The sequence below is a fragment of the Xiphias gladius genome, chromosome 22 (assembly GCF_016859285.1).
Source record: "Xiphias gladius isolate SHS-SW01 ecotype Sanya breed wild chromosome 22, ASM1685928v1, whole genome shotgun sequence".
Classification (NCBI taxonomy): domain Eukaryota; kingdom Metazoa; phylum Chordata; class Actinopteri; order Istiophoriformes; family Xiphiidae; genus Xiphias; species Xiphias gladius.
Genome location: NC_053421.1, coordinates 4,401,665 through 4,417,633, shown reverse-complemented (window position 1 = coordinate 4,417,633; position 15,969 = coordinate 4,401,665). Strand labels below are relative to the sequence as shown.

At 39.7% G+C, this 15,969-nt stretch overlaps 1 protein-coding gene across 3 annotated transcripts; it reads left to right on the top strand.

The window, feature by feature from the left end:
- The first annotated feature begins 388 nt into the window (after positions 1-388).
- stx12l (syntaxin 12, like) lies at positions 389-9,317 on the top strand. Of its 3 annotated transcripts, XM_040116691.1 has the most exons (11): positions 403-510; positions 856-936; positions 2,056-2,211; positions 2,365-2,434; positions 2,558-2,657; positions 5,909-6,046; positions 6,213-6,256; positions 7,468-7,573; positions 7,730-7,802; positions 7,913-7,995; positions 8,471-9,317. In XM_040116691.1, the coding sequence occupies exons 3-11, from the start codon at positions 2,112-2,114 to the stop codon at positions 8,561-8,563; spliced, it is 807 nt and encodes a 268-aa protein (XP_039972625.1). In that variant the 5' UTR covers positions 403-510; positions 856-936; positions 2,056-2,111; the 3' UTR covers positions 8,564-9,317. The 3 variants fall into 3 exon arrangements, with proteins under 3 accessions (XP_039972624.1, XP_039972625.1, XP_039972626.1); XM_040116690.1 differs by lacking the exon at positions 856-936 and having other exon boundaries at positions 389-510; XM_040116692.1 differs by lacking the exon at positions 856-936 and having other exon boundaries at positions 466-524.
- The last annotated feature ends 6,652 nt before the right edge of the window (positions 9,318-15,969 follow it).

Below are 15,969 nucleotides of genomic sequence, written 5' to 3'. Positions count from 1 at the left end.
ACAAAATGGCTTGTGCATCTATTTCATGAAGTTGAAACTATTTGTCTAGTTAAAAAAAAAAAAAAAAAAAAAGAAGCGTCACGGTTAACAATCCAGGACTTAGATTCCAAGGCCCCGATGCAGGCGGAGATAACCTGTTAGGGTTGGGGTAGGGTTAGGTTCAGGATAAGGTAAGAAGAAACACTTATCCCCCGGAGTCTACTCCAAAACGCCACAGGACTACTCTGCGCATGCTGCATTCATAGCCCATATAAAATAGTGTCGTATAGCTTTGTCTGGTACTAAGCCTAATTATAACATGAAGGTTAATTGCAAAACTATTATCTCACTGTAAACGTGCGTTTCCCGCATTTCCTATTCCCAGTGAACGCAGCGCGGCGCTGCCGCCGGATTAGTGCTTTGAGCGTGTGACGTCGCGGACGGGCTGGGTCTGCTAATTGTGATACAGAAATATTTCTGTCAGGCATTCGGAGCAGCAACAGACGCAGTCGACGCCAGCTTCGCGGCAAAGTAAGACATTTACTGTGAGCACTGCTAAGATTTGCGTAAACTGTCAGGCGTGTGCTTAACCTGCCGTAGGAAAGACCGCAACTCATATCTGGGCTGAAAGTGATGTACGAGGCACACTGCTACCTGTTATTAACGCTGAATAACGGTTGCCCCCTTTTATGATTTATCTACGTGGCAGTAGCTTTTAGTGACATCAAAGACTCAGTGGCGGGGGGTTTTAATCATGTGTTAGCAGCCTGTAGCCCGCGTGGTTCGCTGGTTTATTTTCTGCCCCCCGGAGTGTCTGTTGGAAAATTAATCCACGTGATGACGCGGGTTTGGCCCCTGTTTTCCTGTGTGATTTAGTACTGGCCTCTTTTCCGAACCCTCTCCGACCGTCTGAGAGGAGAAGAAGACGAGGAAGAAGAAGAAGAAGAAGAAGCAGAGGCGAGCCGTGACACATACTGTTGCTGTGCTCCATCATATTTGATTTTCAGACTTTTATTTATTTGTTTATATGGGTGTTTGGGTCAAACTTAGGGCCTGTAGTCTCTCTAGAAAGGGTGAAGGTTATTGGCAAAAGATGAAGGTGTCTTTCTTGGATGGAAGTGTGTCCCCAAATTTCGTGAAAATGCATTTTGTAGTAATTGGCGGGATGTAGCTAAGTGCATTTACTCCAGTACTGTTCTTAAACTCAGTTTTGAGTACTTTACTTGAGCATTTACATGTCCTGGTATTTTATACTTCTTAATACTTAACTTCAAAGACAAATATTGGACTTCGCACTGCACTAATTGTATCTGACAGCTATAATTGATAATTACTTTGCAGAGGCACATTTTCTATTTTGTTTTTGTTTTTTGTTTTGTTTTTTGTTTTTGTTGACCAACAGTCCTCAAGATATTCATTTTTATTTTAATGGAAGACAAGGAAAAGCAGAGAAAATCTCACGAGCACATATCTGGGATTTCTGCTTAAAGAATTATTAAGTATTAATGGATTATCAAAGTAGTTGCTAATTTCCAACTGCTGGCTGATCAAATAATCAATTTAACAGATCTGTGAAACATGATGTGCTGATACAGATGAGGACATTTTCCACTCTAAGTAGTTACAACTGACTCAGCCTCGACAACCTACAACATTTAAGGGTTGCTTTCATGTTAATTGATTAATGATATTTAAACAATAATATACTGTAATATATACTCTAGGACTTGAATTTGTAATGGGGTGTTTTCAAATTGTAGCATTTCTTCTTTTACTTTGGCACAGGATCTGAATGATTCCCCCATGAGTCTTAAAAGAAATTATTTATTTGTCAGCCTGCACTGATAAATCAAAGCTAACAAATTTTATTATATTATTATATTTTGTAATATAACCAGCCAGTTAAATTTAGTGCTTCAGTTTAACACCAAAAGCATTTTTTTTAAATAAAATTTTATTTTTTTAATAATACAAATAAAAACTATTTAAATATAAAAGCTAAAATTTTCTGAAATGGATAATACTGATTTAATGTAACTAAGTGTGCTCCATCCTCCTCATTGCAACTGTGTTTAGGTTGTGTTTAGAGTGTGTTCCTTAGCAGTGAGACAGCCCGGTGGGCTACAGCCAGGATGTCCTCTATGAGAACAGACAGCAGCTGGTCCCAGCCCCGGGATACCAGCAGCCTTATCCAGGCATGCACTTTCAACATCCAGAAGATCAGCCAAAACTGTGAGTGCTTACTACGTCCAGCTCAGACACACACACACACACACACAGCAGCAAACAATCTGTTAAAATCCAGATCAAGTAAAACACCTGTACACATGAATTAATTCCTCAAAAGAACTGCATGTTTACTGGAGTGGTTCCTTTTCTCTGCAGCTGGTCAGATCAAAAATCTCCTCTACCAACTCGGGACAAGACAAGAAACCTCAGAGCTCCAGGAGAGGCTGTAAGTAATGACCTGCGATTAACAGTGTCCCATGTCATCTCACATATTGTCATTATTTGGTTCAGCTGGTGACCAGTAAAACCTCGAAAGTGTGTTCTTAGCAATGATTGATCTCCACTGCAGCCAACAGCTCCAGCACTACACCAACCAGCTGGCTAAAGAAACCAACAGACACCTGAAGGAGCTGGGTTTACTACCCCCACCACTGTCTCCATCAGAACAGGTCAGTCTATGGACGCTTTTGTCACTATAGAAATCAGACTATAAAGTATATTCAAATATATCACATTTTAAATGAACGTACGTGTTATTTCAAAACCATTGGCATTAATCTGCTGCTATAACAGCCTCCATTTGATTGAGAAGGCTCTCCACAGTAGACTTGATAGACTATTTTATTAAAAAAAGAGGAATTAATGTATGTTATCATGTGTGAGCTATAGTAGCTAACATATGACATGATGCGTTTGTTCACCTTATAGCACCTCATTAATTATTCACAGATGATTTACGGATTGTTTCTGTCGTTCTTTGTGGTGCCGACTTTGAGTTGGTCTCATTTCAGGTGAATGTACCGTAAAATATCCCTGGCTTCATCTAATCTAAATAAGTGGAGCATGATGTATTTTCATCTCAATCTAGGCACTTCTCTTCACCTTCTCTGGTGCTGAAATGTTAAACAGGTATTTATTAAGGTTATCCAGTGGTCTGTATGCCTGACGGAAGCAGGTGCCAGTAGCATGATCTACCTCCTGCGGTAACAGGAGCACGAACAAATCTCAAATTTCAATTTCAGCCCCTTCAGGAGCCATCCAAAGTACAGTTAATGACAGTCCACATACTGTTTTCATACTGTAATTCCTACACATGGACTAGCAGCAGGAGAAAGTTCAGCATTCATAACAGAGAAAGTCAAAAGTGCTTGAGCAGCTGGACTTTCATGCACAATTAGCCAGTGACTTTCTGCACAGGCCTAATCTGCTGGAACTTCAAAGTAAAATAGAGTGTAAAGCTGAAGCCTCTAACCAAGATCAACAGCACTGCTATTTTATCATAAATCCAGAAAATTAAATTGGGATGTTTAGACTGGCGTTTCTCTTGTAAATTCACTCTTATTCTTCACTTGCAAAAAAGTGTCCTAAAACATGTACAGAACCACTGACATGCAATGTGATGGCAGAACTGTATAAATTCCACACTAAATCCAAACTAAGCTATGCTTGAGCTTACACATTACTGGTGCTGACTTGGAGCATGGGTATTGTCATGTTGTTATCCACCGTGCTGACACAAAGCTGAAAGCACACTAAATACACTAATAGAATAAAAAATAGCTTTTGACCTATACTCACTGAGCACTTTATTAGGAATAGCTGTACACCCGCTTATTTATGCAGTTATCCAGTCAGCCAATCATGTGGCAGCAGTTGAGCTAATCAAATTATGAAGATGCAGGTCAGGAGCTTCAGTTAATGTTCACATCAAACATCAGAATGGGGAAGAAATGTGATCTCAGTGACTTTGAACATGGCATGATTGTTGGTGCCAGACAGGCTGGTGTGAGTGTTTCTGAAACTGCTGAGATTTTCACACAAACAGTCTAGAGTTTACTCAGAATGATGTGAAAAACAAAAAACATCCGGTGAGCTGCAGTTCTACAAAGAGAAACACCTTATTGATGAGAGAGGTGAGAGGAGAATGATCAGACTGGTTGGAGCTGACAGAAAGGCTACGATGACTCTAATAACCACTCTTTACAACTGTGTTGAGCAGAGAAGCATCTCAGGATGCATAACACGTCGAACCTTGAGGCAGACGGAGTACAACAGCAGAAGACTACGTCTGGTTCCACTCCTGTCTGTCTTGGACACCTCTGTCTACATACATACAAGTAAAGCTAGGAAAAAAATGCAAAATAAAAATTTATGTTTGAGTTCCAGTGAGCGAGGCGAAGAAATTAGTTTTGGGACACAAATATTTTTAACTCTTCATTGATGGAACGATTATGGAATAATCATGTTAAATGTGAGTCATCATCCACATAAGCGCTGCAAAGAATGTGGAGCGAATCATGCTAGTTTTACTTACATGTCATGTGAAGTGAGCCAGACTTTTTCAGTGCCTAGAAATTAATCTCTGTCTTTGAAGTGCCTCACTATGGTGTGATTCATGTTACAATTACAAATCCTTGTATATACATTCTCTTTATTTTCGCCTTACCTAAATTTGGAAAGGTACACTCACTATGCACTTCTTTAGGAACACCATACTAAAACTGGGTAGGGCCTCCCTTTGCTCTCAAACCAGCCTCAGTTCTTTGTGGCCTGGATTCCACAAGATGTTGGCAACATTCCCTTTAGATTCTGGTCCATGTTGACATGACTGCATCAGATAATTTCTGCAGATTTGTCAGCTGCACATTCATGCTGCCAATCTCCTGTTATACCACATCCCAAAGGTGTTCTAGTGGATTCAGATCTGGTGACTGGGGAGGCCACTTAGGTACACTGAACTTACTGTCATGTTCATGAAACCAGTTTTAGACGACTGTTGCTTTGTGACATGGTGAATTATCATGCTGGAAGTGGCCAATAGAAGATTTGTAAATATTTATTAATGCACAATATTTAATATCAATTATGACTTCTCACGTGAAGACATATTTTATATTATTGCAACTATGTTTTACTGTATTGTCATCGTTACCTGTTCATACACCTGGCTCCAATTACAGGTGCCCACAGGAGGAGTTATAGTCTTAAGAGTTGTAAGATTATGTCTGCTTCATTGATATTGTACAAGGTCAGGATAAAAATTTTAGTGCTTGGAGGGAGATCAGAGGGCTCCCTGGGAATCAGAGCAATAGCTTAATGTCACTCACTAGAAATGATTGTAGAATTAGGAATTATATATCCATCCATCCATCTATCCATCCATCCATCAACTATACCGTCTATCATTTGAAGGTCATGGGGGGGCTGGAGCCAATTCCCGCTGGACAAGTAGCCTGTTTAGGGCTGACATATAGAGACAAACAACCGGTACAACCGGTTTTCAAGTCCATCCAAAAAACGTTGTTGTGTGTCATCTCTCCTTTCATGTCTTCTCTTGTGGCTATGAAATAACTGCAAAGATACCCAACAAATATTAAAAAAAAACATTCAGAAAGGTTAGAGAAAGAGTTTGGTTCGGGCTGAAAACAACTTCTTTGTGTATTTGTGCCTTGTGTATCCGCTCTTTCCAGAGAAGAACAGGAGACAGGAGGTCATCTCCTCCTGCTGATACTACACTCCTGCTACTAATAATGTATTGATCATTGATCCTGCTCCAGCCTCTTTTCTGTTTTGTGCAGTACAGTGCCCAAGTTCACGAAATTAAAGGTTTCATATTAGTCCATTTGGGTTTTCTGTGACATGAGAACATTAAAAAAAACATTGAAATGGTCTTTATTTGTTCCTTTCTTCTTTCTTCCAGAGGCAGCACAAGCTGCAGAGAGAACGTTTGATGAACGACTTCTCTGCAGCCCTTAACAACTTCCAGGTGGTGCAGCGGAGGGCAGCTGAGAAAGAGAAGGAGTCGGTGGCCAGAGCTCGAGCTGGATCCAGAGTCCTGGTGAATAGCAGGCTTTTCATTGGAAAAGGACTGTTTAGCCTTTACCACCAGTAACATTATGCTTAAACACATTGTGATGACTTGAATTACTTCTAATAAATATGCATACATAATGGAAAAGTGATGTGAGCTGATGTTGATTAAACTTGTTTGTCTCTGTCTACAGGGAGACGGAGGAAATGTGAATGAACAGTTGGTTACATTTGAAAAGTATGTTTTTTTTCAGTCTACCTCCAGCCCATTTTCTATCAACCATTTTGTTCTTTGTGCACTCGGGTGTGAAAAAGCCACAGCAAGGCCAAAATATGTTCCTTTCTGTTCTTTGAGTGACTGCATACTATATTGTTAGTACAGAGCTATTTAAAGGAACAGTCTACAGCGAAACACCTATCTGGAGATGGGAATTTCTTGGTCCAAGCATTTTCTCTGTATCCAAATGTAAATGATGTCACATCAATACAGAGACATTTCCAGTAGAGCCAAACCAATACAGTGGCACTACCAATATGATCAGGTTTTAGCCTATTGTAGAAATATAGGCTATATAGTGGCTTATAAGTACTGAGAAATGTCAGTATGGAAATGCCAAAGATATGTGTGAGGTCATCCATTACATGGTTTGTCCACTAGAGAACACTGACAATTTTTACAGCTCTAAAATGTTAGTAATGTATATGTCTTGGTTGCAGTTCTTTAATAACCAAATTTAAGACATCTATATGAAAAGTATTAATGTAATGTGTTTATTTTTAAAAAAATGACGATTGGCCAGTACATTGCTGATGGACTTATAAACTCTTAAATATTGATATTAGTATCACCCGCAAAAATCCATTATTGGTCAGGCTCTAATTTTCCGTAATGTAGTGAGCCCCAGGGCAAAGATTTGCTTAAAATCTTATAATTTCATTTGACAGTAAAACCATAAACGTCAGGGTTGGATGCCAACCCTTTCAATCAAAAAGCAAGTTCTTCTTTTAGAACTTCATGCTCTTAAAGCAGTCCCTTTACACTTTTACTCAATAATTACAAGTAGCAATCACTCAGAGAAAATGCAGAAATACAATTTTCTGCCACAGTAATGAAAATACACCAGCATGCATTGCAGCCACGAGACATGTGATCTGTCTTGTATTGGAGATTAACATTTTTGTTGTGGTTGTTTAAAGGCACATTGCTTACTAAAGTTTAAGAAGACTGAGGAAAAGTCTGTACAGTTTTACACTTCATAACATTACATAACATTATTGGCAAAATATGTTTAACATCAAACATTGCTATCAGTCAGAGTCTAATGATCCTTGATAGTTTTACTTGAACCTGTGTCTTTTTAAATGCTAACGTGAGATGTAGAAAAAAGTAAAACTAAATTATTAAATTAATTTAAAGTAAAATAAAGTTGGATCTGCATGATTGTGCAGGGATGATGAATGGGGTCAGAGCCAGACTCAGACTGAAGAGCCCACCATCACAGAGGAGGACCTGGAGAGCATCAAGGAGAGAGAGACCAACATCAGACAGCTGGAGGTAGACTGTAAACCTGAACTACCTGATATCCTACGGAACCAGGAACGCTGTAACGCTGTAACGCTGTAACGCTGTAACGCTGTAACGCTGTAACGCTGTAACATTGTCACATTGTCACATGTAGTTCTGTTCACCAGTTGAACATGTCCTCTACAGGCCGACATTATGGATGTGAACCAGATCTTTAAGGACCTGGCTGTGATGATCCATGACCAGGGAGATATGATTGGTAAGTCAATAGAAACTCAGGTTAGCATTGAGTTGATCCTTTATACATGTCGGTTACTGTAGATCTGTGCATGTGTGTTCACGTTGAAGTTCCTGTGTTCCTATTAACAGACAGCATTGAGGCCAACGTGGAGAGCGCTGAGGTTCATGTAGACAGAGGGGCAGTCCAGTTGCAGAAGGCAGTTTACTACCAGGTACGACAGAGGGGCTGGAGAAGTGAATTGAAAGACTACATGGAAAGACTAGACTTTTAAAGGCAATAAATCCCATTTGGAAAGCCAGCTAAAGATGCAAATCATAATAAAGTCAGTAGTCCTCAGTCTTTGCATTTGGAGCGGTAAGTCTGCTCTACATGCCATGAAAATACCAAACCAACAATGAATATATCCTACTAACGAGTAATGTTAGTGTATCTTACTCCTCTGTGCCAGAGGACAGAGCTCAACACATTGGTGGTTTTGGACTTTTCATGTGATTTTTTTTTTTGACAATACAAAAGAGAGAATACCAACAGCTTTATTGTTTCATATTGTGTACTAGGATCAATAAAGTTTAATAGGATGTCCTGTCCCCAACCAGTCTTAAACTAATACCACTGTATTGTACAACACTGATGCAGGATATTTCCATTTTATTTGTTTACTTTGACATGATATTTGTTGTGTGCAGAGGAAATCCCGTAAGAGGATGTGCATGCTGGCCATGGTGATGTCGCTTGTGCTCATCATCCTCATCATCATCATCTGGCAGGCCATCAAATGAGAGGAGAAGCACAGCCCAATGATACCTTCAAATGACTTCCAGTGTGTGTGTGTGTGTGTGTGTGTGTCTGTGCAGCATGTATTTATGTGGGATAAATGAGTGGGAATAAGATTTTTTTTCTTATGTTTTTTGTCTTTGAAGACAACATGTTAGGAACCAATCTGCCAATATGCCAATAATATGAAATTCAAGATTTTTTATATTTTGTTTGCTTAAGTCAAAGACTGACACATATTCAGTGCTTCCTTCCCTAGGACATTAAAACTTAACTGAGACCCTGTACCACTTCTACCCCACCTACTACTGCTACCACTTCTGCCACTAACAGCAAAGATCGTAATCAGATGGGGATTATGCAGACCAGAGGAGATAATGGTAGTATCGGAGATATGTATACTGTATATAAATAACTACATTTAAGATGTAGCCTCAAAATAAAGACAGTTAGTTATGTTAGATGATGCCTATTCATGACTAATTATTAGTCTCAAGGAATGCTTTAGCTTTTCTGTGTGTGTGTGTGTGTGTGTCTATGTCATAGGCTGCTTTTGGGGACAAATTTACAACTAGACCAGTTAATTGGGGGACAGCTTGTCCAATTGGGGACAAAAGCCTTGTTCCTGATTGGGAAAAAGATGATTTTTGGGTCAGTGGTTATGGTTAGAGTTAGGGTAAGTGTCCAGGAAATGAATGTAAGTCTATGTATTGTCCACAAAAGTGAGTGTGTGTGTGTGTGTGTGTGTGTGTGTGTGTGTGTGTGTGTGTGTGTGTGTGTGTGTGTGTGTGTGTGTGTGTGTGTGTGTGTGTGTGTGTGTGTGTGTGTGTGTGTGTGTGTGTGTGTGTGTGAGAGAGAGTGAAAAAGAGTGTTTGTATTTGAGACAGAGAGCTGTATGTGTGCATGTCAGCACATAGTCTTAGTATGATAAATAAACCCTTCATCCCAACACAAAAGTAAAATTTTCCTCAATGTAACATGTCTGGAACAAGAGTCTTTTCCTGTGCAGTGTTTCACATTTTTTGTACCAATAAGTCCACATAAACCCTGTCTTGTTTGAGTATGATGTGTATTCCTGATGTAAGAAGTGTTGTACTAATGTATAAGGAAATATGTGAATGTGCATCTCACTGGATCTGCCCACCTGAGAGAATTTAGTAGTTCCACCGGAAAAAGCACAGCTGGTGTCGTGTCTCATTTTGTCCACCAGGTGGTGAGCTAAGCACATTAAGGAGTCACGCTACAGCGGACACCAGTTCACCTGACATCATAAGTGACCAGTCCTAGAAGAAATATTCACAGCCATCATCGACTCTAGTAAATGTAGTAAACATACCACTTTGCAGTTGTCCTCACATAAAAGTATGTAGCTATCACCAATCAAGTCTAAATATCAAAGTATCACAGGTTCAGTTCCCTTATTTAGTGATTCATAAAGCTATTCATAAAGAATTTGTTGGGGGCAGTCTGCGCTATACACCGCTTGGTACTTTAAACAAAGCAACATTAACTCATTTTTAGATTTCAAGGTAAAATATTAATCTGAAAGCTAAATATTAACTACAACTGTCAGGTAACTGGTGGAATGAGAAATACAGTATTTCCATGTGACATGTGGCGGTGTGAAAAAACCATGTCCATAGCTACATCCCCAACTGCTACTGTTTGTTAATTAAAGGGTCTGTACACCCAAAGTCAAAAAAAATAAAAAAATTTAGAAAAAGATAGTTATCTGATAAAAAGGATAGTTTTTGGAGCTTCCAGCCTTCAAAAATGACAATTGACACCATTAATAGTAACATTTGTTCCCTAGAAAATGTTCCTTTTAAGCTACAGAACATACTGTCAATAGCTTTCATTGGAGGAGCAAGAAGTAATTCCAGTGAAAACAAAGGTGTCTGTGATTCACATGATTCACAGACAGTGTCCAGAGCAAAGGGATTTTTTTCGTTTTTTTTTTTTTTTTTAATTATTTCAATACTTTGAGCACCACAAACTAAATTCCACGTGACTATGACTGTCTCTGTATTGGGTCAGTCCTCTGACAGATTGGGGACCTGTTGAGGGTTTTCCCCACCTCTTAGCCAATGCGTTTCTAGCCTGCGTAGTGGCTGTGTATTCTCTTTAGGCATTGACTTGACGTTTTTGTTGTCAAAGCAACAACTCGCAACAACTTGATTTGTTATAACAAGAAAAGCCTTTTGTTTTAACAAGATGTGTTTTATATGGGGTAATAATGACAAAAGTTTCTTAATATAAAGTGATAGATAACGTATTTCTTTCTCATTAAAATGAGAAAAAAAGGTTTTTTATTTATGTGGTCAGGTCAGCAATATGCCACTGTCCCGCATATTACAAGAGGTAAGTAAGAGTATGTTTTTTGTCTTTTGGGTGAACTAACCCCTTACTTTTGAAGTATAGTACTGCTATTTCAACTTCTCCTACTAGTACTAGAACACAGACTGCTACTGTAAGTATTAAAATGCTTAGGGTAACACTAAATGTAGTCCTCCAGATCCATGGAAGTACACTACTAAACCACTGGAGTGACCCTTTAATGTCACTCACAAAGACAAATGTGATCAGTAAATAAAGGATACATGCCATTTTTTAGGGTTATTGTTTTTTCTATAGTAAGTAAATTGTTGTACTGTACACAAAATGAAGTATGATGGACTCTTGTGCACTATTTCAGCGGAAATGGAAAGTTTCAGAAATTAAGTTGTTAGTGCAGCACATATTCCCGACCGTACCTCTTGTGCTTTAGCTCTGCTCATCACTTGGACGATTTGATTGCAAGTGAAATCAGTCCTGAATTGCACTTGTAGCCACTAAAGCGCAGCCTGAATTGATGTAATAAAAGACTTCTACAGTAATTGCAATCTGGGTGTACTCTGTTGATTAAGATCCAAAAGTAACCAACTGTAAACTGCACTTTGCAGTTCAAGTCAAGATGTTGAATTGGCAGATGGCACCGAAACGTCTGAATGAGACATTTAGCATCATAAGTGTGGACAGAATGGCTGATAAATGAGAAACAAGAGTGTGGTAGGATGTAATGAGGCTAATATCAGGGTTGTCTTGGTTACACAACATCTTGTTGTTGTGAAGGAGCACTGAAGGGCTCTCAGCAACTCCGTAAGGTCATCAGGTCCCAGCAGTTCTGCACCCCCGCTGCCATGACTCAACATGATGCCATAAAATTTGTCTGAGCATGCTCCTCCTGGCCTGTTATTAAGAGATGAGGTGTCAGCCAATCACAATCACTAAACTCTGGAGGAGAAATTTTGTTTAATCATTTATGAAAACATTAGACAGAAATCTCAAGGCTCTAGACAGAAATATATGTAAGAACAATTTGATGGGTTTCTGTTAAATTTTGTACATATATTCATGGTCCTAATGCCTTTGGTGATCCCTTCAGCGCCAATGTGAGGCTGATACTTAAATACAAATAGAAATCAGAGACCAAGTGCTCAATCAGATTCACATGCAGTGTTTAGCTTTAGTAGTTAAGTATTTAGTATTTAACTATGTTTATTTGGGAATATTAGTTTAAAATGCTCTCTGGTTTTCAGACTCACAGGATATTCATCAGGGTTGAACTAATAACAAGACTAAGAGTCAACAGCCACAGTAGTCCTTAGTTTTGGTCATTAGTTTTGCAGGTATTTGGTCATAAACCAAAGTACTAGAGAGCTGAAATTTTGAGCTGATGATGGCCCTAATTCATTCTGAGGGGAACAGGAAGGTCTGTACCAAATTTTAGGGCAATCCAGTAGTTGTTGAGATATACTGTATCACTCAAAACCACAAATGTCAACCTCATTGGAGAGCTACAGGAAAAGTCCAAGCATCACCAAAGTCTTTTGGATACATTTTCTCGGGACCATGAATGTCTGTACAAAGTGGACTGACTAGCTGAAAATGCCATCTATGGAGCTGTGCTGCATTGCTAAAGACGGATTGATTACATCTGCAACAATACATTGGAAATAAACATAATTCCATCACATAATATCATTACCAACAAACAGCAAGAAAACAACTACCAGAAAGAAAATAGTACTAATAATATATTGAAATGATAACCATAAAAATGATAACAAGCAATAGGATGAAGTCTCATCAATCAAATGATTTATGATTTCCCTTCTTCTTTCAAGACCTGAATATTCTAAGGCATGACACTGAAAATCCAGACAACTTCCCTCTGCAGTAGTTTTTTCAAATGGCCACCACCTCTGAAGGGCTGTTCGATACATTCCCTTCCCTCCACCCTCATCAGACTATCACTGCATGTATGGTGGTCAGCAAAGTGTAGTGCCATATGCTAATCTAGCTTTCAGGCTTTAAAGCCATATTTATTTGGCTATAGGTTCACTCACTCTGCTTATAGAGATTTTTTTGGTACATCCAATGTGGAAACACTGGTGTTCCAGTTAATTGTTTGTTTTTGTATGTTTTATCTGTCCTTGTATCTGAAAATTCATTCAAAATTCAATTCAAATTCATGTCCTGGGGGAAATCCACTGATTTTTCATATCAAAGTCCATCTACAGAGCTTGTGGAATACTACTGCATATGTGAAAAAAGTTGTATAAAGCCTTACGTGGCTCAAGAGGGAGCTCTGCGATGTCTGTTAAATTGTGTCAGCATCATTTGGGATTGATGACCACAACTTTGAAAATGAAAAAAATTGTTGGGGTGTGGAGTTAGAAAGACATCAGCTTACCAGGCCTTGCCTGCTCCTCATTTCTACTTGAGGCTACATTAGCTGCTACTAGCATAAGACACTTGAATCTCTGACCAACTGTCTGCGGTTAAGTTGCATCGAGGTTTATATAGGCACCGAGTTTTGACAAGGAAAAAGAAATCCTGGAATTATAGAAGACATTGTTTTTGATACTTGTTAAAAAATGTCCATTGTGATTCCGTGAATGTTATAAGAATAAAATGCTTAACTGGTGGAGTACTCTTTTAAGTAGTATCTGATGACGAATCCATGAGCATCCATGACATTTGGTACAGATATTGAATGTCCTCAGAGAATGAATGTGAACGACTTATGTGATCCCCTGACTTTTCCTCTAGTGCTCCAAGCAGATGAAAGTTTTCAATTATTAAGTAAAATATCCATCTATCCATTTATTGCCGCTTATCTGAGGACAGGTTGCAGTGGCAGCAGGTTAAGCAAGGCAGCCCAGACGTCTGTCTCTGCAGCAACATCTTCCAGCTCCTCCTGGGAGATCCCCAGGCATTCCCAGGCCAGATGAGATATATAATCTCGCCAGTGTGTTCTGGATCTACCCTGGGGTCTCCTACCAGCTGGACCTGCCTAGAACACCTCCGATGGACGGCATCCAGGAGGCGTCCTGATCAGATGCCCGTACCACCTAAACAGGAACCTTTCGATGCGAAGGACCAGTGGTTCTACTCCGAGCTCGCTCAGTGAACTTCGCTCAGTGTACAGTGAACTTCAGTGCACATACAGTATTGTCCATATCCAGACTATGATTCATCCCAGTGCTGATCAGATTAAATTGTTTCATGGAACGCAAGTAACTGGGTTATTAATATGTGATTCCTACACAGTGGGGTGAGCAGAGTCAGCCCCCAGCAAAGGTCCCGTCTACAGTCTTCCTGTAGTCTCCTCTCAGTGTCTCTGTATATAGTGTTTAGTGCAGTGTGAGTGTTTGTTTTTTTTGTTTTTTGTCACAATGTAATGGGTGCACAGACTGTTAGAAGTAGATTGGGCAAATGAAATTAATTATGAAATACTTCTTCCTCCCGTTTGGCGCCCAAGCTGACCCTGAACACGATGCATAAACCTGATAAAGCTGTATTTCATCAACTTAATACAAACTAATAAAAATTAAGTATTACACCAGCATAGGAGTACTGGTTGCACTTCACATAATGAAAGCAACAGGGTACATACATGTTGCACACACACATTGAGGGACCCAACTGCAAATTTTTGCCCTGAGGCCCCTAAGAGGTTGGTCCAGCCATGTTGAAACTCATGTATGATGTACTGGAAAAAAAACATGTTCAAGATACACCCAGCCCTATTCTCCTCACAGATAGTCTTCCTTTATTATCTTTCAGTATTTTGAAATAATATGGTAGTTATTAAACTAACATATCTGATGGTGTCATGGTGTACCATATATGGTAGCTCTTACATGTAGCTTCTGTAGTCTTTGTGGGTTGACAAGCACATATGAAGAAGTTCCTGTAACATTGTTAGTCTTCTCTTCCTCTTTTCCCCTGGCCTTTAGAGCAGAGAAAGTCTGTGTTCACTGAAAGAATAGACGTCTCTAGGGTAACCCAGGAAAAAAGGTCAGATAGAAATCGCCTGTCTCCTCTTCTTTCATTATGCAGGGAGGATACAAGGAGGGTGAATCTGCTTTCCATATTCTTTGTGCTGAACCCATTGTCCCTTGCTCTTCTTTCATTTCCTCTGTTATAAAGACTTGAACACACATCATCAGCACTGATCGGTCCCACTGATGGACAGACAACAAGGGAGAACGACAGTGATTTCACCTCTATGTATGAAGAGAGGCAACCGAGGCTCTTGATTGTGAGAAAAGAAAGGGTCTCTTGATGGATGTTTGATGGGGTTGGTCAGGGCAGAATTCTGTGACATTACCCTTACATCAGATGGCGAACAACCTCTTTCTGTGCACTTATCGGGAACTGTTTACCTTTTTGTCACACTATCGAAGAGCTTTTAAGGCTGAATAAAGGCCAGTTAATGATTTCTCCTTGCCTCCAGATGGATGCAGACTGCAGACATGGATACTCTTCTATTCATACTACAATCAGCAAGAATAAGGGTTCCTTTGTTTGTTGTATTTAACTGAAAAAACAAAAAAAACAAACCAAAAAACAGTGTGTGTGACCACTTATCAATTATAGGACCAAGAATGTACATACAGTACATACGGTCAACGAAACAAGCGTCAAGTTCGCTTGTCTTGCACAAGTGCAGGCGGCGTACTTGCAGTGCCAAACAGTCATTGTGGGCTCAAATTTTTGTCATGCAAACCCACACGGATCCTTGCAGACATGCAGACGATGCAGTCCATCACCAACTTCCTGTCATCAGCCTCCTGCTCTCCTACCGTCGTATCTTGTTTGCCCACACCTTGAGCCCGCCTAAGAGGCCGTCTAAAGCCACCATATATGTCTTGCTTCCACTACGCTGTAGCTGCCTGCAAGTCCCTGTTCCTCAATGGTACAACAGGCTTGTCAAACCACATCTGTAGACCGGATAGACTGGCTGTGGCGGACTGCTTTCCAGGCAGGAGTGCATTTCACTGGCATGTCAGAGTTAGGAATCTATTACAGGGAGAAAAGACCAGGTTCAAACAAAGCTAATCTGGAGGAATCTCTATCTACT